The sequence below is a fragment of the Diadema setosum genome, chromosome 5 (genome assembly GCF_964275005.1).
Source record: "Diadema setosum chromosome 5, eeDiaSeto1, whole genome shotgun sequence".
NCBI lineage: Eukaryota > Metazoa > Echinodermata > Echinoidea > Diadematoida > Diadematidae > Diadema > Diadema setosum.
The window spans coordinates 12,056,251-12,082,482 of record NC_092689.1 but is presented as its reverse complement, the minus strand read 5'-3'; the positions used below and the strand labels follow the sequence as shown (position 1 = coordinate 12,082,482).

Below are 26,232 nucleotides of genomic sequence, written 5' to 3'. Positions count from 1 at the left end.
GGGTAATGTACTCTAAAATAGATGTTATGAAAAAATAGATATTCTCCTTGTTGGATATTTTGGCATTTTCTTTGCTCATGATCTGATGTTATGTGTACTCATTGAATTAGAACACGGTGATTATGTGAATGCTATACACTGTTAAAAAACATAACATTAGCTCCAATGCACTTTTATTTTCTGTCCCTTTAATGGCATAACCAACGTAGGTGCCATGAAGGAAAAATGTTAGAAGGGAATCACTTTAACATCTTCATCAGCCTGCCGCATCATCTCATAATGTTTACATTACTGCATGACACCATTCATCATATAGAGTGGTTCCACTGCATTCCCTCCCATAATTGAGTTTCCAGTCCATGTTTGATGCTTTATTTAGTCATGCCATTCAGCATCCCCCTACCAATCAACCAGATTATCAAAGAACATTGAATCTCCCAGCTGAGACTCAGTCATCTAATGGCAACCTTTCCTCATCCCCTCCCCTTATCCCCCCTCCCCTTATCCCCCCCCCTCCCCCGCCCCGTCAGCCCATTACTGTACCATGTTCTACAGGCAACAGTATTGCAGTGCTTCCATTGTTTTAATCAAGACAAGGTTTGCACATGAGAATGACCCCCACAATCTCCTCTGAAAAGAAATCCAGCACTAAATGGATGCTGTCTGCTAACCACCCATGACTGATTGAACATGGGGACGTCCTCACTGAGAGAGTTCTTGATTTAATGGAGGGGCAAAGGACCTTGAATGAGATAGAAAAGTAATTATAATTTGGAGGGGGTACGGCTGTATATTAGGGCTTGCAGCTTTTATGGGGAGGGGGTGATTAAAAACATCAACGGACTTCATGCACGTTTTTGATATCACTGACATTTGAGATGGTAACCAGCAAGATATGTACAACTTATTTCACATCTCACATTCATTCATGTCATTTTTCATACAATGCTACCATTTTTTTTTTTTTTTTTTTGAAGTGTGTCTGCTGGAAGATACACTTTTTGTCTTCCATTTTTAATATCAGATACACTTGTCTTGGATGTTTAAAATCAGATACATATTTTTATTCATCACAACCCCAAATTATAAAACTAAGATGACAGAATTGCACTTTGTTCTGTTTTTGTATTTCAAATTTTAATGGTTATTTTTTAAAGGGTTAATTGAATAAACTGTTAAAGCGAAAATTTGTTCTGCATTCATGCAGTTTTTATCCTGTGTTTTTTTTTTTAAAGGTATTTGTTAATATGAACATAACAATATTACTATGTGGATTTCCTGGTATAGAGTCCTGAATGATCTTTTTTTTTTTTTTTTTTGTATGAATGCAATGAACCTGTTACTAAATTAGATAAGAGTGAAGCATTGACACAGCTATAAATCACAGCCTTTATTTCTTCCAATACTCTACACTTTATAAAGCCAAAGACTAAAGCATAAACACAGCTATAAAACACAGCCAATATTTCTTTCAACACCCTACACTTGATAAAGACAATATATGCAAGGCAAACTTGTTGTTTGAGCTTCAAGTCTCAACTCGTTGATGCATGCATTCATGTTGTGGTCATTGAGCCAGCTGATATTCTGGGGAATCTAGCGGTGATTATTGCAATCATGAAATCCCTTTTTTATGAGGGGGGACATGAGGAATATTTGCATATTACAAATATTGTGTCATATAATTCACAGTTGAGCTACTTCCTTTTTTTATAAGATTTTATGCAGTTTGACATGTCCTCAGTATTGACTTGAGAGGAGCCCGTGCAACATCAAGTTGTCTGCTGAAATTGCGGATATTGTTTTAGACTTTTTGTCATATCATGATAGTCATTGCATTGCCATTCCTCATGCATTTAATGGTCTTTAATTGTGTGGATTTTTTATTTGGGGTTTGGGGATTGTTTGATTTTTATGATGCGAGCTGACAACAAAATTTATGGCTTGTATACACAGCTCCTCTATGAAGAGTGGGCGAGGCCGGGCAGATGGTACAAGAAGCAGCCACTCGATCTCATCAGGTATGTCACATCTCCATAGCAACGACGAACATCATAGTCTTACAGTGATTAAAAAGAGGGCAATTGATGACGCTGATTACAGTAATGTGGATGACTGAATGGATGAATGTGGGTTATCCAGCCATCTTCTCAGATTGAAAATGAAATGACAAACAAATATGTTAATGTGGTATGCTGCTTGCATTTCTGAAATGGAATGTACAGTGTCATCAAAAGCAAAAGAAGGGATGAAAACTGTTCATGAACATGACAAAAAGCTAGTGAAGTAACTGTGCAAATTGTGTTTCTTGAATTTATGACTTCTGGGCCCCATTTCATAAAAGATGTTAGGATGGCAACTGTTGCTGGAATGGCAACTTCCAATAGCAACAGCCAATCAGGAAGCTGGATTTGTGTCGTTACCATGGCAATTGCCATTCCAGCAAGAGTCGCTATCATATCAACTTTTTATGGAATGGGGCCCTGGTGTAAGTCACAATGCAAAAGGCATGTCTTGTCATACCAGGAATTTCTGCTTCATCAGTGCATCTGTAATGGAGGCTCACTGTCATTTTTTTTTTCTGTCAATTCTATTACATAACACTTCGTACAAGCTTTCAGAGGGTTAGCATATTCCTGCGTGCTTTGGCAGAGAGATCACACCAAGGAAATTCAAAGTCTTTTGTTATGATAATGAGTTTGGCACCCCAATCCCTATAAATAGCAGGTATTCCCACTATTCGACATCTTTTCTTCGTGTGTTCGGCAGAGAGTTAGCTTGCACAGTGCAACTGTGCGTTATAAGCTTCGCTTACTGATCATTTTCGACGTGTGACAAACCTGAGTGATACAGAAGACAACGGTTCACAGCCGCCGGTAACGGGGCTGTATATCAGGTAGAGCTGCGGTCTAATCTTTCGGCGCAGAAGAGTGAGATTCAACGTTTATCGGCCCAATTAACTCGCTTTATGGATGGACAGATGTCTGTCTCCAAAAAACCTCTGAGCCAGCCCGCCATGCGCTGCATGCGGGAGCACTTCAGACTGGCTCCTTCGCGGTGTGACCGCGAAGTTCATTTACTGAGCACTTTGGGAGACAAACAGCCAGAATTCTACAACCACTCACCTGCTCAGCTCGGACCCAAAGGCGGAGTTCGAGAGCTTAGTGCAGGTAGCACAGCCCGTGGGAGGCAGTGCAAACGCCGCTTCTACGACCAGCTCATAGAGCTGGAAGCAAACAATTTGTATGAAGGCCCTGAGGAATTTGGACTCGCAGTTTCTGATGGATTGACCGCTCAGCTGACAAGGCGGTCACATTGCCCCCGTGAAAGGAGAGCGTGGAAAAAAGAATCCATACACTACAGTACATGACGCCCTCGACGCCCCCTTTCGGTGTGTGCACCAAGAGTCGAGGAGCAAATGTGCACCTCGATCCCCGGGAAAACCGTCCAGCCGACAGAAGTGCAAAAGACGGTGATTCAGTGAATGTTCCCTTTAGTAAATGCTAAAATCCCCCGGGAGCTGCAGACAGCAGCTAGGGAGCAACGGTCAGTCCATTCAAGCCCTCGTTGCTTGACTGGCGGTCAACAGAGTTACTCTGTGCGGTAACATCCTCGTATGAGATGAACATGAGACCCGAGAGGAGCTCAAACTTGCTTTCAATCAGAAGTACAAGGGCATAATGATTTATGCAGTAGATCGATCTCCATAGGAAAAACGCTATTTGAGAAAGACTTGCAAACAACATGAAAAATGCTGGCGAGTCGCCCCTCGTGCGTGGGCCAAAAAGTCACCTTCTCCGACCGACCGCGTCGTCGGTCGTTCGGTAGCACGCGGATAGAATATACCGTCATATTTTCCAGCAACGCACCATCTAATGTAGAAAAACTAGTAAGTCCCCGTTTACATGCGGGACGACTCAGTTTTTTCAAAGAGACGTGGTCTCTCATTATTTCTGATCCCTGGATTTCAGACACTATTTGTTGTTACAAGATCTTATTTGACGGTTATCCCAACAAAAATTATTCCTCCTCAATTACTACTGTCGGAGGAGGAAAATGCGGCAATTAATTTGGAATTTCTTTCGTTGTTAACCAGAAAGGGGCAACATCAGAAATTTCCCCAGGGGAAGTTTCATTTCTGTCCACTATGCTCACAGTTCCAAGGAAAACCGAGGATCTCAGATCCTTCATTGATTTGAAAAATCTGAACTCGTTCGTTCAGTATGAGCATTTCAAAATGGAAATTTTTCGAAATGTTAAAGAAATCCTAATCAATGCAATCCGACTACTTAACGTCACTGGATCTCAAGGATGCATATTTTTCCATTCCTACTCATGAAGATTATCAAAAGTATTTGTTTCTACGTGGAATGGTCGTTTTTATTGTCTTACTTGCTTACCCTCTGGGTTAATTTCAGCGCCAAGGGTATTTACTAAAAGAATGAAACCCGTTATTGCTTCTCTTAGAAGCAGAGGCAAGAGAATAATGATTATGTGGACGATATTTTGCCCGCTCTAAAGAGGAGAGCATTGCTAACACGAACTGTGTTTTGGATTTACTGGCATCATTGGGATTGTCATTAATTTGGGGAAGTCACAACATCTTCGACCTACTCAGGCTTTAATTTGGTGGCGAGCCATCTAGACGAAAAAAAAAAATGACAAGATAAGGAATCTTGGGCATCCTATTTTGTCGTCTCCCTCGACAAAAATTCGAGATTTAGCAAAGTTCATTGGTTTCTGTCTTCTCTATTTGACCCCGTACCGGCGGGTCGTAGGCATTATCGTGTTCTAGAGTCGTGCAGAACCAAAGCAGTGCAAGAGTCAGGTGGTAATTTTGATGCATCTCTTTAATTCAATAAACAATAATGCCATTGAAGAAATTCGTTGGTGGCTTCCCTTGCCATGCAAGGAATTTGGGTCCTGCATCGACATTCCTGTCATCCATTGACAATATTCGTACAGCTGCCAGCACCTCAAGATGGGGTACACTCTGTGTAAATGATAATTCCTTTGCTCAAGGTGTCTGGTCTCGAGAGGAAGCTAATCTGCGTATCAATGCGCTAGAATTACTGGCTATTCATCGAGGCCTTGCCTCCCTGTGCGACACCTCCCATAAGCAACACATTCATATTAAGTCAGATAACAGTGCAGCTGTCAGTTACGTCAGGAAAATGAATGGTAGTATTCCATTACTTAATAAGTTGTCATATGACATTTGGGCGTGGTCGCTGGGTCGCTACTCTTGGCTATCTGTTTCCCACTTGGCTGGTGTTGCTCATATAGAAGCAGATAATTAATCTATCTCGAAGAGATATGAAGAATTAAATTAGTCTTCGTCCTGATATATATTTTCGTTGCTCTTATCTATACCTTCCTTCAGACCCGAAATTGATCTTTTCGCATCCAGTGCCAATAGAAAATTGGTTACGTACTTGTCTTGGGAACATGACCCCTAAGGCTATCGATGCCCTTTTAATATCATGGGAATTTTTACATCCCTACTATGTTTTTCCTCCACTTTGTTTTTGCCCACTTTCCAGGGTCCTTCCCAAGTCCGCAGGGACAATATTAACCCATTCACTTCGGGAACCTGGTGGTTTGTGTATTAAGTCTATGGGGATTTCAGAATTCAGTATGGAACGGGTTAACTGCCAGAGAGCAGTCTCGATCACCCCCTTTGTGGAGGACACAATCGTGGCTCCCGCTCACCCGCGATCCCGGCAGCACCACCCCTCCTACCAGGGGACTGCCTGGTTCCCCTTCCCATTCCAATGCCCCAGCTGAGGTTACTCGCCTGACCCAGGGAGATATCTCTTCCCACCTCCCTGCCTGACCTATCTCAGCGAACGTCGGCGAGCATTAGGAATTTCAAAGCACACTTCCGAGCTCATCGCAAATTCATGGCACAACACCAAAAAATATTATAACTCAGCTTGAAAGCAGGGGATTAGTTGATGCCGCAAACAATCGCTTGAGCCATTTAGTTCATCCATCACCAATATCGCAATGTTTGTCTGACCAGCATGTGTTAGGGAAAAATACAGTAAGGTAGATTCGTATCGATCAGCCTTGTCATCTGTGCTGCCCTCTTCTGACGGGTTTTCCGTGGGAAAGCACCCGTTTGTAGTACCTGTGTTGAAAGGTAGAACCTCCCAAACCACGGTACAACACCACATTTCTTAAGTTTCTCAATTATGTTCATTAGGTAATAATGCAAGACTGTTACTTCTAAGCGAGAATTTGATTGCCCTGGCGACTCTTGTTTCAACACAGAGATTGCAGACTCTGAGTTTTTTGGACATTACATAATGTCAATTCCTAATGACAGTAAAGTCTTTCAAGTGGTTGAGTTATTGAAAACAAGTACAGAAGAAGGGTATTGCCAACCAATCTATTAAATTGTCTTCTTTCCTCACAAACGAGAAGTTGTGTGTTTTATCAGTGCTCATGGAGTACTTAAGTCGAAAAGAACCCTTGCGTCAGGTTCACGTTGTGACTAAACTTTTTATTTCTACTAGAAAACCTCACAAAGAAGTAATCACTTCTACCCTGTCTAGGTGGTAAAAAGGCACATTGAATAAGCAGGCATAGATACATCGGTTTTCTGCTCACATTTACCGCAGTGCCTCGAGTACTGCAGCTTTTAATCAAGGCGTTACAATTGAGGAGTTGCCAATGCCAAAACCTTTCGAGATTTTTATTTTAAGCCAGTTCAAGAAGCAAAATTCGCTTCAACCATTCTCAGCTCATCTTCACAAGTTATAGGGAAGATGGGGGACACGATACGTATGTAATTCACAGTTACTATACTGTTACAAAACTATACTGTTCTTTCCTCCTTGTGATCATGTGTTCATACGGAACATACACCTTGTCATGGTACTACTCAGATTGCTCATGAAAAAAAAAAAAAAAATTGACCTATCATGAACGCCCATGTGCAGCAGTTTTTTGTTTCATTTGCCTGAAACATATCTCAATTGACAGTTTCTGCGTATTACTTTGAAGATGCTAACCCTCTGAAAGCTTGTACGAAGTGTTATGTAATAGAATTCCTAAATTATGCGAATAATATTATGAAGTATAATTAGAATTCTATTAATAACAATGAAGTACAAGATGAAGAGGGTCCCACCCAACGCGTTGCGGGTTCATAACATATTGTTTGATAACCCTCCCTCTCTCTTCTCGTCACAGAAACTGTCAACTCATTTGCCATACTACCTGCGGTCGCAACTTCCGTGACCAGGCTCAGTACTTTACTGTCTGGCTTCATGCCTGTAAGATATATATGACTGATCCGGATGAATAATTGTTGATACGTATTCTGTTCAATGTTAGTGGAGACTGACGTTGAGTGATCGTGTGAATGTTTGGATACTGCCTCGTATACTTTAAAAAGATGTCGAATAGTGGGAATACCTGCTATTTATAGGGATTGGGGTGCCAAACTCATTATCATAACAAAAGACTTTGAATTTCCTTGGTGTGATCTCTCTGCCAAAGCACGCAGGAATATGCTAACCCTCTTCATCTTGTACTTCATTGTTATTAATAGAATTCTAATTATACTTCATAATATTATTCGCATAATTTAGGAATTATCTTCTGCAATACTGTATATGCCATAGCTAGTCTGATTTCTTTTTTTTTTTTTTTTTTTTCAAATGGGGACTCCCAGACAATTTCTACTGTGGTTAAATTCATGATTGTTAGATATAGATATCTAATATCTTTAAAAGAGGTAAACGATATTTTGCTGCTGAGTGTAACTGTGGTCAACAAGCAGAGAGAGAAGAAAACTAGAAAAAACACTGTGCATGAATGTCAACACGATCGTTTGATTTGTGGAGTGGGCTTTCAATTTTCCTTGCAGGCGCTACTTTGGGGAGAAGATTGGCATCTACTTCTGTTGGCTAGGGTTCTACACCGAGATGCTGACCTGGTCTGCCTTTGTTGGTCTCATCGTTTTCCTCTACGGCTGCATCGCTCTGCCTAGCAGCACTGTCGTGTGAGTACATTACTAAACCATACAATAATTACACTTGTATAGCGCTCTTTATTACCACCGATAAGTTGTTTTACAGGACTTTGAATTACATCATCATCCATAGTGCAGCTGCTATGTATACTCTATGTCTGCGTAATTTCCCATTAAATTGTATACCCCCAACACAATTTCAAATCTAAAATCAAAAACAATTTATCAAAATTGATACACCATTACAAACACACATAGACTGTACCAAAGAGACAAAGATAACAGGAACCCCTCAACCAGCACACGTACAGCAGTGCAGGGATACAAAAGTAGCAGTGAGTAGCACACAGAGGACTGCTCAACGGCAGGAAAAACAATGGGGTGCTCGTAGTTACCTCATCCTGAGACCAAAGGCTGGAGTGAATGGCAGGAGAGCCTTGAGGGAGGGCCACACCAGTGAAATTTTCAAGCATCATATCTCCATCAAGTAGTATATTCAGATTATATTGTGTTAGATTATCTGTACAAATTAAGAATGATTATTTTAGGCCATGGGGTGAGCTGGTTTTTTCGCTTGTTTCGTTCCGACAACTGCGGCACTAAAATGTCTCCACAGCTACGTGTAAACAAATAACCAAAAAGGCTACAGGAAAAAGTTCGACACAAACCCTCCTGCAGTATTTTGGTAATTTACGGGGAAACAGTGAACTTTTTTGTCACTGAGGAGCTGAATATGTACACTTTGCCGTGTACGATATTCATTCGCGAACGATCATGTGATGTATGTTATCCAATCCGAATCGAGAATTTTTGTTTACGAGTCAAAATGGCCGCCCCCTGTGAGCCTGTCAACGCGTCTACGTCGTCTGCTCTGCCGAAACTTTTAAGATGCGTGTAATATTATGCATGTAACATCGATGAAGTTTGGAAATTTCACGGCTATGACAAACCTAAGATAGACGAAACCTATTTTGTGTGCCAAAGAGTGGATCAAATTGAGTGGGGGAGACCGTGGAATCGCAGACCAGAACAAAGTGACTCAGCTGCTCAGGGGGACTGACTGCAACCTACATAGGATAATTTACAGGTCAGTTTACGTGCATACAGTCGTAACAGTCGACACTGCAGTGCAGTCTCTAGCTTATGCGTAATGTTAATGACCATGCATGATGACTACGGTAGTACAAGTACAACGTTAGCTATGTTATGAACGTTGCTTATGTATGTTATAATGGACGCTATTAAATGCAGTAGCTTAGCCGTTTGATAGCGTGTCTGTTACATTTTAGATAAATTATCTTGAATTTCACCTTGGCATGGCATAGCGCCGTTATAAATATAATGTAGCCTAGTAGTAGATGAACTGATACATGTTGTTCTATGTACAGCCCAGGTTAGGTTGATGTAGCTGATCGGTGATATTGTTTTGTAAAAATCTTGACACACAGGACTGGATTGAAAAAGGTCTAAAGTGCATGTAAATTTATATTTTCATAATCATGGCCATGGGGTATTAATATTAAAAATCCATCCTGTCTCTCTCACCCCGAAATTGGTGAATCCCCCCCCCCCTCAAAACACACATTAAGCATCTCATTAAATTAACTTATCAATATTTGATATAAATAGGTCTAAAAAACCAACAATGACAACAACATAATTTCAACAATTAAACTCCCTAAAACATATGATTACCATTATGTTGAGCCAAATTATAAAGCAGTGGGTGGTGGTGATAGTGAAAGGCCAAGGATTACTAGTATTAATGATGATAAGGCAGTTGTATTCATAATTATGATAATTGATATTGCATGTGATCAGGTGCTGAAAGCTGTTGATGTAATTTAAAATCAGTAATTGCACTGCAAGTACAAGTTGAAGTAGTTGATGATGACAATGATCATGAAGTGTTAATGATTACCTGGCATAGCACTATAGGGCCTATTGGTAATTACAAGATTCAAATATTGGTAGTCAATAGTCTACCGTACATTTAATGATATATTGAGTGTAACGTTCAACCCCTCCCCCTAGCGTTTAACCTTTTTTCCCCCCTAACAAAATCCAATGGCTAATCATTGCTGTTCATTTCTCCATTGTATTAAATAGGATTCCATGAAACGTGCTACAAGAGGTTTATAGATAGCAAACGCCTGAATCTCGCTAGGAAACGAAAGCTGAAGGAGGAGCCTGGTCTGTCAGCAGGAGCATCTGTTTCCTCCCCTAAGACGCTCACATCAAGATCAAGATTTTCTTCTGGAAGCTCTTCAGGTTCAGCTGTGTTGCCTGTAAAATGCATCATTTGCAACAGAGTCAACCTGTTCATTACTTGCCAAGGGAAATAGGTCAATATGATTGATATTGAAGAATGAACACATTGTCATGTTACTATAAGTTGTCCTTGATAAAATGGAGCAATATATATCCACCACTGAAATATTCACACACATACACAAAGAACTTCAGTGCAAAGTTCAGAAACAACAGAATGTACTGTATATGCACAAATGCTTTGGTCAATGTGATTAATGTTCAAGAATTGACATCTTACCAAAGTTGTGCATGATAAAATGTCTTTGTAATACAGATTGCTTCCTGTATTTTGAATGCCAATGTTTATGCAACATGTTTTGACTCCTTGCCTCAGTATGTGATTGTTCGCCCTTTAGCAAACATTTCTGCCCACTATTATGATTTGATTAGGGTTGAATTATTCTAAGAACAAAGATGTTTTCCTAAGTGTGGTTTTTTTCATAAAACTGAATGACTACGATTAAAATTTGTTTCTCCCACTCTGGGGGGAAAAGATATGTAACTATTATTAATACTGAAACAGAATGTTCATGTAGAAAGGTCAGTACAATGTAGGTGTGAGTACAAAATCAGTTTGCTAAAACTAATACCAGCCAAATGAAAATTGTGCATAAGTTGAGTCAGGTTTGCACAGATCCTCTGATATTGGAAGTTAATTGCAATATTATCATAATTTTTAATGCCAAACCTGTTTTATTCTCTCCAAGGTTTTCAGGTACACATTGCCTCCAATACAGAATCCAACAGTTTTCACTCATGAATGGGTAAACTATAATATTGCCTTTATTTTATATATTGGCATTCTTCAAAACCTTTACACCCTTTCAAGGATATTTGGACCATGGAATGTTCCAGGAAATTTATTAAAACTAGAAAATTTGACTGATTATCATTTTGAGCTATCTTACATGAAAGGAGGTAGTGTCCCACCAACCTAATGATAGCAATGAAAACTTCAGGAAATTTTATGAAGATTAAATTTTCTAAAGTACTGTAATATTTCATGAACAACGTGATTGCTATGTGATCTAAATATATTAAAGCTTCTTAAGAAGAAGAAGGAGAAGAAAATAAAGACATGTTTACTGATAAACAATATGATCTGTTTAATAGTAATGTCTCATGTGTATAAATGAGTATGTGTGCATGTGAGTGTATATAATATGTCAGCGTTTTTATGCACCTGTGTATGTGTAATGCACTGATCAATACATGTATTATATCATTGTGTGTGTTCATGTTTATGATAATCTTTTTTTATGATGCTGATGTGATAAATGGCCAAGGCATGTAGAATAATATTGTAATACACTTGGGTATCTTCATAACTATGTGTGTGTGTATGTGTGTGTGCATGTGAGGGTGTGTGTGTGTGTGTGTGTGTGTACAATACGATTCTCCCACATGCACGCGGACACACACACAAACAAATGCTCTTAATTTTTTTTTTTTGCCTTGAATGATTAGTCATTTGATTAATAACATGTCTTTGAACAGAATACATATGTATAAGGCATTTGCCTTGACCTCTGACGGTCAGTCAGTGCTCTCTCTCTCATTCTCTCGAACCACCTTGTTCTTGTCCTCCTTTGCATAGCCAGCATCAGGAAAAGCTGAAACATGAGATATAATGCAACTATTAAACCAAAACTTCATTTTTTTTTTTTTTGGTATATGGCTAAAAGCAGTGCTTTACAAATGTGTATATGTATTTCAGCTTAGAAACACTATGGGAACTATACTGCGGCGAGCAGCCCCATACGCATAACTGCGGCCAGCAGCCCCATACGCATAGCGTCATGGGGCTGTGAACTGTAGCATACAGGATCATGACGGATATTGTATTGCGGACAAATATCAACTTAAAATCGGGAAAAAATTTCAATTTGAAGACTTATTAATAAATTTGAAGTATTGATAACAGAGTTCGTGCAAGATTTGCTTCTGCAAATAGTTCCTTTCTGTTCAAATTGATGACTAAATGTGACTCGGTCGAGAGGAAACTGGGAGAGCTACACTGAATTGACGGCCAGCGCATGCGCACACAGACATCATATCCAGTCAATGGATTCGAAATTTGTGCGCAGTGATGTGTGCGCCTGCGCTGACCGTCAATTCAGCGTAGCTCTCCCAGATTCCTCTCGACCTAGTCATATTAAGTCATCAATTCGAACAGAAAATGACTATTTGTAGAACCAAACCTTGCACGTACCCTGTTGTCAATACTTCAACCTTACTTGTAAGTCTTCAAATTGAAAATTTTTTGCTCGATTTAAGGTTGACGTGTGTCCGCGATACTACCCTGTCATGATCCTAAATGCTACAATCCGCAGCCCCATTACGATATGTGTATTGGGCTGCTGGTCGTAGTTTATAAAATATGGATTTTCGCAAAAACTGCAGGATATTTCGAGGAGAACTTTTTACTGTATATTTAGGATGTACAAAACATCACATTTCCGCATTCAGAAAGTAGTGCCAGTGTTGCTGGAACGAAACCCATTTTCTAAGCCTCTTTTTCAGCTTCACCCCATGGCCTATTTGCTAGTGTCTGCGGAATAGGCTTCAAGTTGGTGAATGACTTCCCTTACACCCATATAAGACTAGTACCAAATACTGTATATTCAAGCAGGTTTCTAGAGGAAATGTGTGTTAAAGCAATATCAGCTCATCCTCAATTGGTTAATAGGTACCATAAAAAGGTTGCAGTCAAGGGTTTAAAAAATGGATCTTGAAGCTCAGAAATCATAAATAAAAGAAACTCTGACAATCGGGGGGGGGGGGGGGGATGGAAGGGTTTTAGTTGAGTCATGTATCATATATTTATTCTCCACACATATCTCTGTGAATTTGAAATTGACAACTAAGATGAACACACATACATAATGTACACACTTGCACACACCAATACATAAAGTACTTTAATAGCATTAACTGAGACATTGTTCTGAATGACTGTGCCTGGCAGGAACGAGATCTGTGCTGGAGACGAGATCATCATGTGTCCGCTGTGTGACAGGGACTGTCCCTACTGGAGACTATCGGACAGCTGCCTCTACTCCAAGGTCAGTCATCTCTGCTTCCGACATTTCTGAAGCGTAGTACCATCTGTTTAGATTCAGAACTTCTTCTCTTTGCTAATCAAGGGGGTGCAAGCAGAAGGCCTGGATATCCTAGCCATTTCAAACTCGATTGTGATCAAATAAACTTTAAATTCCTCTTTGAATTGTATGCTCGTTAATATTTCATAAGTGGTTTCTAATTATCTCAACAAAAAAAGAAATTGAAGTCTGAATCCCCTATCTCAACCTAAACTGTACCATCCCTTTGATGCCATTTTAACCCTAACTAGGCCGGGGGGGGGGGGGGGGGGCCTCCGAGGCCCCCTCCCCTCGACGTTCCGCGCGATGTATCGCAATCGAAAAAAGCTATCGCCGCGACTTTTCATGACTTTTTTCTTTCGAGTCTCCCGCATCTTTTTACACCAAATTTGCGACGCCCGGGCACGCGGTTCCGAAGTTATGCATAAATATGTACATGCATGTCAGACCAAAAATTGCTCAAAAACGTTAATTCATGTACAATTTCAATGCAAACTGTGCTTACTAGCAAATTTCATAAAAGCATGATTATTTTGGTGTTTTATTGATTAAAATCAATGAATAACATATTTTCTTGTTCGGAGCGATGTCGCGGACAAATTTCATCGAAAAAACAATGAAAAACATAAAGTCGAAAAAACAAAGAAATACATAAGAAATTCAAAAAACAATAAAATACTTAAGAATTTTTTCTGATATCACAATTTTTTTTATTACATTTGCTAAGGACACTAAAAAGAATATTTACACAAAAAATGTGCCTGTTTTGAGCTTTTGTTTTGTGATTTATACCAAATAGTCTGATTTTATGTATCATCATGCATAAATTAGCATAATTTAGCATAAATGATGATTTTTTGAAAAATTAACTTCATGGTATTTTAGATTACATCATAGGCAATGTGTGGGCCAATTTTCGTCGCGATTGCGCGGTCGACGGCCGAGATCTGGAGGGGGGGGCCTGGGAGGCCCCCCCCCCCCCGGCTCTATCAACTACCTAAATAGCCCGGCCTAGTTAGGGTTAAAGGGACTGTACAGTACTGGTTGAGGTGGGGATTCATGTTTTGAACATTCCTATAAAGTGAGATAATGAAAAGCCTCTTATGAAATATGAAAGAGCATGTAATTTTAAGAAGGATTCAATGTTTATTTGATGAAAATTGGTTTTCACATGGCTGAGATATCCAAAAAAGTGCTAATAATAAAAGGCGACATGCCACAACTTTATTAGGATCTCTTTGTTTCACCTTGTTTTTGGATATCTCAGCCATTTCAAAACCGATTTTCATCAATGTTAATTTGATGAAAATTGGTTTTCAAATGGCTGAGATATCCAAAAAAGTGCTAACAATAAAAGGCGACATGCCACAACTTTATTAGGATCTCTTTGTTTCACCTTGTTTTTGGATATCTCAGCCATTTCAAAACCGATTTTCATCAATGTTAATTTGATGAAAATTGGTTTTCAAATGGCTGAGATATCCAAAAAAGTGCTAACAATAAAAGGCGACATGCCACAACTTTATTAGGATCTCTTTGTTTCACCTTGTTTTTGGATATCTCAGCCATTTCAAAACCGATTTTCATCGAATAAACTTTTGATACCCCTTAGAACTGCATGCTATTTGACATCTCATAGAGTGGTTTCTGAATATCTCGCAAAACGTTCAAAGCTAAATCCTCACCTAGACCAGAACTGTACACACCCTTTAACTTAATATATGGTGACTAGAATGTATCACTGAAATCTTGTTTTGTTTTTTGTGTTTTATGCTCTTTGTCCCTCACAGTTGACGTACCTGTTTGACAACGAAGCCACCGTCTTCTTTGCCTGCTTCATGTCTCTGTGGGGTAAGACATGCATTCATGTGAATGTGTATGGCAGTCAGCAACTTATACCTTGTTTTGTGACATTAATGCTGTATGATATACTGGGGGGGGGGGGATGTAAACAAAATGTAGCTTCTGTAGCGTACTAGTGAGAGGGAACTGTCCAAACAAAGGTATTTATTTGCAGTTTGTAGGCCTCTTCTCTGTCTGCTGATGTTTGTGTGTGCATTTGTCTATCTGCCTGATATACACTTTATTATGCAAAACCAATGACTGGAATATGCTAGGGCAATTGAAATCTAGCCTATGGATTGTGCAGAATAATTGCAAATTGTGTGTAACTGTGTGTGTGAAATATCACAAGCACTAAACAAGCATCAAATAATGAATGCACACTGACACTCACTCTGCAAGTGCATGGTAAGCCTGTAGTGTACTTGCTTTAATGCATGAATTGAATTTCAACCCTGGATTTGATTTTATAAACTACTTTATGTGAATTAGGACCTAAAATGCTTTCATACATGTGTTGTAGAAATGAGTTGTAGAATGTGGAACTTTATGAAATCAAATATGTGATTAGACATTAGAAGAATCCTCATGTGAGCAGAAAAGAAGAGAACTGTATCTTTAAAGGTAGAGCCAAGATTAAGGAACAATGTTTGATATATGTCAGAAAATAAATGTAGATCTATGCACATCTTGCAAAGTGTTATGGGAATTTGTGTGTTTTCCTTCAGCCACCATGTTCTGCGAGTTCTGGAAGCGTCGCCAGAATGAGCTGGACTATGACTGGGACTTGTTTGGCTTCGAAGAACAGGAGGTATGCCCTCTAGTCTGATCAATTTCCCGATGTCATTTGTTGGTGTTGTTGTTGTTTTGCTTTTGAAGATTAAAGATATTTACAGTAGACCACCAAGATGCGAACGGTTGGCTCAGCAAAACCAACAGCAATATGTCTAAGAATGTTGGTGCAACTCTGTCAGAGTTGTTCCAGTTAACTAATTAGCTAGCTGTCAAACCTTCAGTGACTAGTTTCAGCACAAAACAAGTTTGTCATTGTGGAGTCATAGCTGTAGTTTGAAATCAGCAGATACACGTATGGTATGAAATTGGCCATGCGACACTTGGCGCCCCATACAAAACTACGGTCTTTGTCCATGGTTTAAACCATGGTTTCAATTGTACCACCTTTGTGAATTCGGGCCATGGTGTCTTCACTGGCATCACTGTTGGCTGAGTTCAACAAAGACTGTGTGATAAAATCTTAACAACTATGGCAACATCTCATCCCTAAAACATTCCGTAGCTATAGCCATTTTGCCTTGAAACCTGTCTACGAGATCATCCGCAAGGAAACAAACAAAGAATCAGTACAGATAGAGAAGGTGATCCGAGAGGATACTCTGATCACCTAATTACACTCTAAAATGTAAGAAATTTGATTTACCAGTCAGTCTGTGCAAGTGTGGTGTTATTGTCATTCACAAAATTCACACTTACGAACTTCTGCTGCTGCCTTCTCCTCTGAACCTTGACCCTTCCAGGAGAACGTCCGCCCTGAGTTCGAGGCCAAGGCCCCAGACAAGAGGATCAGTCCCATCACCAACGTAAGTCATCAAATACTGAGGCAGCTTGTTACTTGAGGAATACATGGCAGAGGGCGTATTGTTAGGATTGGGAATGCAACTGTGCAGATCAAGTGGCATTTTGTCTTTACAAAAACACAAATAAGGAAAGATGATGGATTACGATACCTGTAGTTTGTCTACTTTGATTCCAATACCTTCTGATATATATACTTTCTGTACCCAGTTAAATTTTCAAACGAGAAATATTCCATTCACTTTCTTTTGGTAGACCAAAAATCCCCCCTAAAAAACAACAACAAACAAACAAACCCCAAAATAATACTTGATTTAATGTACCTTGTGGATGTGAGGTGTTTCTTTTTATATACCACATTGTAAAAGAAAGACACAGTTGCTGACACACTCTTGAGCCTATTTGCAATTATTAAACAAGCATAGTCTGCTGTGAAAAATGATTGCATACTCAACATTTGTTTGGGCAAAGAGCTGCAATGAAAACCAATACAGTTATTTTGAATCTGAGTTTCTAAATTAGTAACCGTTCTTATCCCCTCGTGGTGTACACAAACTTGATAGTATCAGTAACACCTTCATATCAAATCCATGTGAAATTGCAATGAATTCAATAAAATAGTTTGCAAAGTCCACTCGGCTTTTGAAACGTTCAGTTGTTGGGGGGGGGGGGGGAGGAGGTGGAGAGAGATGTTTTTGCAAATAATAGCAAATTAAATGGGTTGGTTGTTTTCAATTTGAGATTTCATATCAGGAAATCAATTAATTATTTTTGCCATGTTTGCTGTTTCAAAAGTTGTCAAATTATCTGATTTGTTTTTTAATATTGATGTCATGCAAACCAGTAGGTTTCGTCATTCCAGTTGTGCCGTTGATTTTGTTCCCTCTACTTTTTTTATACGTATATTTATGTGAAATTTGCATCAACTTCAGATGGGACTATTAACCCTTTTTACTTCCCCCCTGCGAGTTTTTACTTTCCAGGAAAGATGGAGTGGACCCCTACCCTTCACCCCGTCATGAATCCGTGCGGCATCACCCAATCAAGGCCAGGCATGAGGATGTCTTCAGGAGTACTAATATGGACAGCCCTCTCAAATATCTTCCTTCTTCCACAGGTGCTCTGAGAAGGAGACATGCAGTTTGGCAGCGTGATCTCGTGTTTCTGAACTGAGGTGATTGCGTTCCATCCCGTATGAGAAATTGACCTGGCAAACAATGTCACATTTTGTGTGTCTTTCTCTTTCTGTGCTTTATATGTCTTGTGCTTTCCAACCATTTTGTGAATCCCATTCCGCTGTAGCTATTACATTTCAATGACATTTCTCCCTTCATTCTTCTCTCCTTTTGATGGGATGGAAGGGTATAGTCCTTTTTTTCGGGGGGGGGGGGGGAGGGGGCAAACACTTTAATGTTCTCACAGTGATGCCTGTATTTAAATTTTGCATTTGTTGAAAACTGTACTTATAAGAAATAGAAACCTAATGTCTCTCAACTGGACCAGACAAGTTGGAGTCCATTTACTGAAAAAAAAAAGAGACAAACAAAACAAATGTTGTGCACCTCAGGAAGAACACCCCTCCTTTTTTCTCCTTTTACAAGATTTCTAAAATGTACAGCATTTTTGCACCTTGATTTCAAAAGTTACTAGAGCTAGCTTTCATGTTAATTTGGGAGTCAATAATCTCTAGTTTCCTATGATATGTGAAGATGGTATGCCAATAGTTTTGATCTATTTTCATATCCTGGTGTTAAAGTAGGAAAGCCACTGTTCTTTGATGGCAAGAAATGTTCCATGTCTCAATTTAAAGGTCAAACTATGACCCAGTATGGAATGTGCAATATTTTCTGTACATGAGGTGCCATTGTTCCAGGTCACAGTTAAGACTCAGAAAAGCTCAACAAGCGTGTGTTTATTTTTTGTTTACCCCTTCCCCGTCAATGGGGCAGTCAAGCAAATAGTATTCGTAGTTGCCGTGTGATTTTAAGGCAACTAATTTGGGAGCTGTAATTTGCACTCACAGCCACACACTACTTGTAGTGCTGAGTGTTACACACCTTTGTTGTGCTCATCCATCTCAAAGTAAACTGTTGCTCCTTCCCTTGCGGCACCATTGTTCCAAAGTTGCTTTCATAGGTGACACGCTCTGTAGATAGAAGTGATGTAGATAGAATGGGTTCCAAGTGCTGTTTCACTTTTGATACTCACTGTCTCCCCACTCATGCACCTGTCTCTTCTTAACATGTACACCTCCTTTCTCTCTCTCTCTCTCTCCCTTTCATTTCGTGTGCACCCTGCCACCCAAGGTGTATGAGCCATACCTCAAATTGAGAAAGAAGTTTCCCCGTTTCACGGCTTCGGCCACGACCATTCTCGTGCTGGTGAGCTATTGCGCACAGGGTGCAGTGCGTGCAACGAGTTTGAGAGCTTGTAGTTCTCCTCACCATCTAACCGTGTCGTTGAACCGACTAAGAGTTCCGCAGGAACGAGACATTCTAAAATGACTAATTTCTCTTGATTATAGCCCTGACACGTTCACTTCTGCATGCCAACCTCAGCTTGTAGCATGCATCTCTCTCTCTCACAGATTCCTATTCACTGCATTAAAATGTGCAAGTGTGTGCTGATGGTTCCTCGGGAATGCGTGAACGAGACAGTGCCTGGTGGTGTCAGAAGCATGGTATCGCGGATGATGTTAGCGTGATCGGGGCCCCGAATGGCAAGAAGATGGTGGTGGATGCTTCGGTTTTTTTCCTTTTTGATGATGTCATAAGTGTTGTGGGTCTGTGTTTATGGTCCACACCCTTCAAGAGCCTGCCCAATTCCTGTGATGATACTTTGCACCTGAAAATCAGCAAAGTGTGATACTGCTTCCACAGTAGGCTTTCTTTTGTTTGCTTCCCATAAACAAGACACACAAAGTAGCAGGAATGAGCGCTTTGCGAGCCCAGACAAAAAAACGAGGAATTAGGGGTGCATGAATATGTTGTGTGTTTGAGCGTGCGTGTTTGTGTTTGCACCGTATTCCTTATTTCATAACACAAACATTTCATTTTGCTCTTGAGAGGAGAGCTGGCTTGATTAAATGTTCGTTGAATCACCGTCATCCATGAAACACAATCTCAACCCAACGTAAGTACATTGTATGCCTTCTAGCTCTGTGATGCCGTTCTCAATGCCATGTAACTTCAGAATTATTTATTTTGTCTCTTGATTCCTTTTGTCACTCTGGAAACGGACCTAATCCTCCAGCCTTCACCAAATATATGTTATGTATGATTCTCGCTTTGCAGCATCCCCACAGCTTAGGCAGCTTGCTTTCTTTCGTACCATGTACATGTACATCGTTCACGTTTCATGACTTGTGTTGTGCTCCTCTTAACACATGACCACTGGATGCATGCTCTGATGCGTGACTGCAATATGGCCACCACAGCTAACTGAGCCATACATGAAGCTCTCCAAAAAGTTCCCTCGATTCTCCGCATCGGTTGCGTTCATCCTATTCATGGTGAGAGTCTAAACAGACATGCAGAAAACGCACACAAACGAAAACAAACCGGACGTAATCGGGGTAGACTCTGTGCGTGTGTTTGTGTATGTACCTAGTAATCAGAGCATAGTTTGAAAGCATTATAGCATTTTTACACCATAACCAATGCATGTGTTCTTCTCATGTTGTGCATTTTACGATGTATGTGTGGTATAGCTTGAGGAGCCCTACATCAAGTTCTACAAGCGGTTCCCGCGATTCACCACGTCGATTCTGTTCATCACGTTTATGGTGAGAGACAGGCTGCCAAGGCAGAGTGATACCCACATAGTCAGAGGTTTCCGTTTGCCCTCCTCCCTTTTTTTCTCTCTCATATTTCTGAGTGTTAACACTCCGCTTTCGCTCAAGTCCCATCCTCACTAAACCATGAGCTGTGCGTACACCCCTTGCAACCAACCCCACGTATACTGTAGATGGTAAACTTCGTCCCTGCTTGCTTGAAAATGAAGTGTCATGCTTCTTGAGCTTGCAACCTCTTTAATACTGCCCCTGTTTGATCACTTTTCAGCCATTTGCCTCCTCTGCTGCCCTCTACTGTCCTGTTCTGAACAACATCCCCAACCACCTCCTGCACACCCCTGACGCTTTCTTCTGATTTGCAGTTACTTTTATTCTCCCACAATTTATTTTGGCTTACCCTGGCTAACAGTCTCCTCAACTTTGCTTCTGCCATCTAGTGGGCAGCAGTGTGATTAACATGTTTTCATTTATCCCACAGTTTGTTTCTTTTCCTTATCGCTTTTATTTGCCGTGAGGCTTTTGTAATATCCTCTGAATACATTTGTCGATTTGAATATGGTTTTTCTGAAAGTGCATACTAATTTATCGGCCTTCTCTTTTCTTTTTCTCACCGCATCAACCATTGGCATTTCACTTCATATTGGCATCTGCTTCGTTTGATCACACTACTCATTGTGTTGTTTGGATGTATGTATTATCACATGTTCCTCACCCTCTGGAAAAACTCCTGGCTTTGTTTCTCTGCATGGTCACTTTCATTTACTGTTTATCATCCTGTTCTTTCTGTTTCATTCAAATCATTGTGCACATCCTTTGATGATCTAATGAATTAACAAACAAACAAACAAACAAACAAACAAACAAAAAAATAACTTATATTTCTGCAAACCTGCTAATAATACACACCAACAAAAATGATTATGTTTTGCCAACATTAAAAAAAAAAAAATGTTGTGTATCTGTTGACACAAACTCAATGTACATGTATGCTGCCATTGGATGTACCTATTAATGTATGTCTTGTTGATGTAAACCCCAAATAACGATTTATGCACCATGTCCTGTGGACTGCATGCACCCGAATGCATTGGCAATGAATTCTTAACACATTTGTCATACGTTTCTGCAACCATTTTGTCTATGCTGTTCTATTATGTTCGCATTTCATTTCATGCATCTTGTGTTCATGATAAAAAAACAACTACAAAAAACCAACCATCAACTACCTCTGTCCACTGCCTACAACTGTATTCACCCTCATGACCATCACATCATCCTCTGACCATTCCTGGACCTGGTGATGGCCTCCAATGACCTGGAATGTGGTTTAACCTCTTGCTGACCTCTGACCTCTGATCTCCGACCTCTGTTCACCCTCTGGCTGATTGGTGTATCTCCTCCTGGCCTAAATGCCTCATCTTTGATATGCGATGTAACAAATGCTCCACTAACCCCGCCTTGCAAATCTCTCTCCGTGCCACGACCCCCGACGCGTCTGCAAACCCGCATATTATTTGACCAACCGTTGTTACCCTACTCCCTCTGACCTGCTGGTATTTAGAGGGAAGAACCGTATGTCTCCTTCAAAGTGAGGTACCCGCGCATAATCGGTGGAATTGGTATAATCGTATTCATGGTAAGATGGGAAAAACGCTATACGCCAGTGTGTGTCATCTCATGTTAAACCCATCAGACCGAAAGCTGTTGAAATGAGTGAATTTGTAATGTATTCACACATTTGTATCATAATATTACCTATTATAAAATGGTGATATGGATCCTAATCAAATGATTGACAGAGAGCTATCTCATGCTCTGTCTTTTCTTTGCCAAAAGGCCCAAATTTACTTTTCACCAGGCATCAGTATACTAATGACCAGTGCTAACAACCACTTGTCTATCTGCGCTCAGCTGCACTGCCTGCATGTTATGAATGCATTGCAATTGATTATGTGTGAGGTTCAGTTAGCTTGGAGCTGGTGCTAGCCTGAAAATCTTGCAAAAATTGCTGCCGCAAAATTTGAATCATGTCACCATTTTATAAAACAAATAATGCACATTACTCGGTTGGGCATCAGTAAAATTATCCACCCCTTGTAACTTTTGAGCAGTCCAAATTACACTTTGCTTTGTGTGTTTCAGACTGATCAAAAGTTACTATCGGTTGGATAATTCTTACTAACACCCTGTGTAATGTGGATTGTTTAGTATACTGTATCTGCAATTGACAGTTTACCACCGCATGTAATAAATGGCGTAGGTTAAAGGGATTAAAGTAGTGAAGACATTTGCAGCAGTCTCTGTGTTGTATTTTGACCCATCAATTATGATTATGTGACTCTGTTTGGTGCCTAATCACACTCTTTTTGTTTTCATGCTGGACTATGAAAAATCACTGCATGGCATGATTCTGCCATTCTTATTTGCAAAGGAATGAAGAAGATAATGATCTGCAGATGAGTTCTCTTTTTGAAGTCCTATTTGTATTTCAACACAATAGAGGAAAATGGGGAATTTGAATTTGGTTGTAACACAGATTCAAATTTGCTCACATCTACAACCACAGGTGTAAGTAAGATTCTTACATCTTGCCAAAGTAATTATATAATGCCCTGATTGTATTCCCCCATTCAAGCTGTCAAAAAAACAACAACAAACCCCCCCAAAAAAAACAAAACAAAAAAAAACACAACAAAACAAAAGAAAAAACAAAAAACAAAGAACGTTTGGGAAAAACTCAAGGAAAGCCACTAAGACAACCTTGAGCGCTTGGGGGGATGTTGAGGAAATTGGAACCTTTTTTTTTTGGTAGTATGCAAGTGACTGACACAATGTGCTTTACGCATAGTTATTGAACAAGCTAGCCTGCCTTTCAGGCTTTTGCCTGTTTTCCCCTGGCCTGCATCGTGGCCAATTCAATGCATGCATGAGTCAGCAAAATTGCTCAAGGACCTTTACTCAGTCATGTGACAGCCACTATTAATAAAGAAGGCAGAAAAAGAATGACAGGAAATTCTTCCTGCAATAAAATAAACTCGGAGAAGGAAGCCAGGCTGTGGTGGTAGTGGTTTCAACGTTTCCAAACATGTGATGCTTACTGCTATGATAAGTAAGAGCAAGTGAGCTTAACCATTTTCCAAGTTTGCTGAAGTCAACGAATAGTGTGACAAAATCATTTTGTGGTATGATGACGACCTCTGACATGCCTTCTGTCCTTGTTAAAGCTGTGGGTGGGTTTTCACATGTTGGCAGGGAGCTGTGTGAATTGTCTCCATTTTCAGTCACAGTTGTGTACTTTTAAGGATAACAATTTGAAGTGTGATGGTACATGACGAAGAAGAAATAATGCATACTGGTATATTATATTTCTGAACGATGTTCGATGGATTCTAATTGAATACTTTTAAGTCTGGATTTATGATGCATTTAAGCAGTAATGTGCTGGAAACTGTATCTGCAACATCCGGGGGGCGTTTCATCAACGAGTTCGTCGGAGATTTCACCGACAAATTTGCTATCAGCCAATCAGACCAAGGATTTCATTAGCTTTTAACAGTTGTCAGTGTAAATCCTTGCGTCTGATTGGCTGATAGTAAATTCGTCGGTGAAAACCTCCGACGAACTCGTTGATGAAACGCCCCCCAGTTCATCCCTATGTTGTGAAAAGTTTTCTTGACATTGTTTTCAATTGTTATCAGTACTAAGGATGTTTAGGAAGTAAAGCTGATGCAATGTACAAGTCATTCTTATATACTATGTGGAAAATGAATGTTTGCAGTAAAATTGATATTGATAAAGCTATCAAAGATTCAAAGAATTATTGTGAACAAGTATATCTTGATGTGCGTGTATTCAAACCTTTCCATGGAACAATGAAAATGCAAACAAATTCCAGAGAGTAATTGTCTTGTGCTCACAAAGAGATATACTTGTTATTTGTATCTATATTTCTCCTCCTGAACTACTGTAAAAGTGGATATTTTCGCGCGACTAATTTTTCGCACTCGGCGGGGTAAGAAGAGTTTCGCGTGTTTTTAATTCCACGGAATTGAGACACAACTACTGGAACATACGGCAAGCAAAAATATTCGCCTGCTTTTATTTTCACGCTAGTTTCGGGTTGTGCGAAATGCGTGAAAATTTCAACACCGCGAAAATTTCCACTTTTACAGTAAAAGGCTTCTCTGTATTGATGGATGTGTTATAGCATACTTACACATAGAAGTCCTTTAATGAATTTCAGGAGAGAAATTTGAGGGGAAAAATGCTACAAATTTGAAACAAAAATCGTTGAAGATTCAGGAAGTTTTGATTGCTTGAAGGCAGAGTGAACAGTGAAGATGACATCTTTTTCGAAACTTCTGATTGGTTAAAAAAAAAAGATCCACACGACAATTTATAACTCAGGATTTGTCTTGTAAAAGTGACAATGTAGTTCTGGTTGACTTCTTTGTTTTTGGATATCTCGACCATTTTAAAACTGATTTTCATCAAATTAATTTTTAATTCCTCCTAGAATTGTATGATCTTTAATATTTCATACAAGTGGTTTCTAATTATCTCGCAAAAAGTCAAAATCTGAATCCCCATCGCAACCAAAACTGTACTATCCCTTTAAGATTATTCCAGAAGAGAAATGGATCCTCTGTGGGGGAAACAGACTTGTTCATAGCAATGGAATGACCATGCACATTTTGACTTAAGATGTTGTAAACAGAGCTTTTAGGGATTGATTTTATGTAGAATAAGTGAAAGGCAGACCGAAAGTAACATCACAGATGCAGAATAGGTTATTCTGATGGGCTTAGATAAGATTCAAATTATCACATGTCTTTGTATAAAGACACTCAAGATTTTACTGACAACATGTCATGGCTTCAGTCAGAAAAGATATTTTCATGTAAAGTTTGCAGTCATTGTATCAAGACAATAATGTATATAAGTCACAAATCTGCAGCGAATGCAATGTAGAGATGTAATTAGAGGTGGGCTATGGAGGGTGACATTTTCAGAACATGCTCATCACACCTTAGTTTGATGACTTTTTGCCTACTGACACCATTTTTGAAAAAAAGAACGAAAAAAATGCAATATCCGGGGTGCCCTGGCCGAAATCGTAAAAAATCCAAGATGGCCGCCGTTTCGGCTTAAAAATGACATTTTTGGCTATGACTTGGCTATTTTTTGGTCTATTGTGATGGTTTTGGTGTCTAACCCCATGTTTTAGGGGTCAAGGAAATGGATTATAATGATAATTTCAGTGTAAAACCTGATCTTCCACATGATACTAACCCTTTTCCTATATTTAGGGTTGAATTCTCCTTGTCCTTTACCCCTACCCCAACCGCCATTTTTTGCACTTTTTTGCATTTTTTTCAAGTCATGTTGAATACCATACTCTCAAAAACAAGTTCTAGCTATCACTCTGGTGTTTTCTACCAACAATTCAGCACGAAATACAGTTAGCCTAGTTTGGGTGTTTCACCATCACCACCTGGTCCCCTATTTCTCATGCTTTGTTTTTCCCTACCATGTATATTGCTATACTTTTATTACGCAATAGTCCTCATGTTTGATGGGAAAATTGATATCATTTGGGTGATTAC

General features: G+C 39.7%; 1 protein-coding gene across 1 annotated transcript in view; it reads left to right on the top strand.

Annotated features, from left to right (window-relative positions):
- LOC140228594 (anoctamin-4-like) overlaps positions 1 to 26,232 on the top strand; it is a 108,736-nt gene that overhangs the window by 39,428 nt on the left and 43,076 nt on the right. The window contains exons 9-15 of the mRNA XM_072308824.1: positions 1,957 to 2,021; positions 7,880 to 8,014; positions 13,266 to 13,362; positions 15,189 to 15,249; positions 15,969 to 16,051; positions 16,776 to 16,838; positions 20,543 to 20,617. Of these exons, the coding sequence (XP_072164925.1) occupies positions 1,957 to 2,021; positions 7,880 to 8,014; positions 13,266 to 13,362; positions 15,189 to 15,249; positions 15,969 to 16,051; positions 16,776 to 16,838; positions 20,543 to 20,617 (579 nt within the window). The remainder of the gene's footprint in view (positions 1 to 1,956; positions 2,022 to 7,879; positions 8,015 to 13,265; positions 13,363 to 15,188; positions 15,250 to 15,968; positions 16,052 to 16,775; positions 16,839 to 20,542; positions 20,618 to 26,232) is intronic.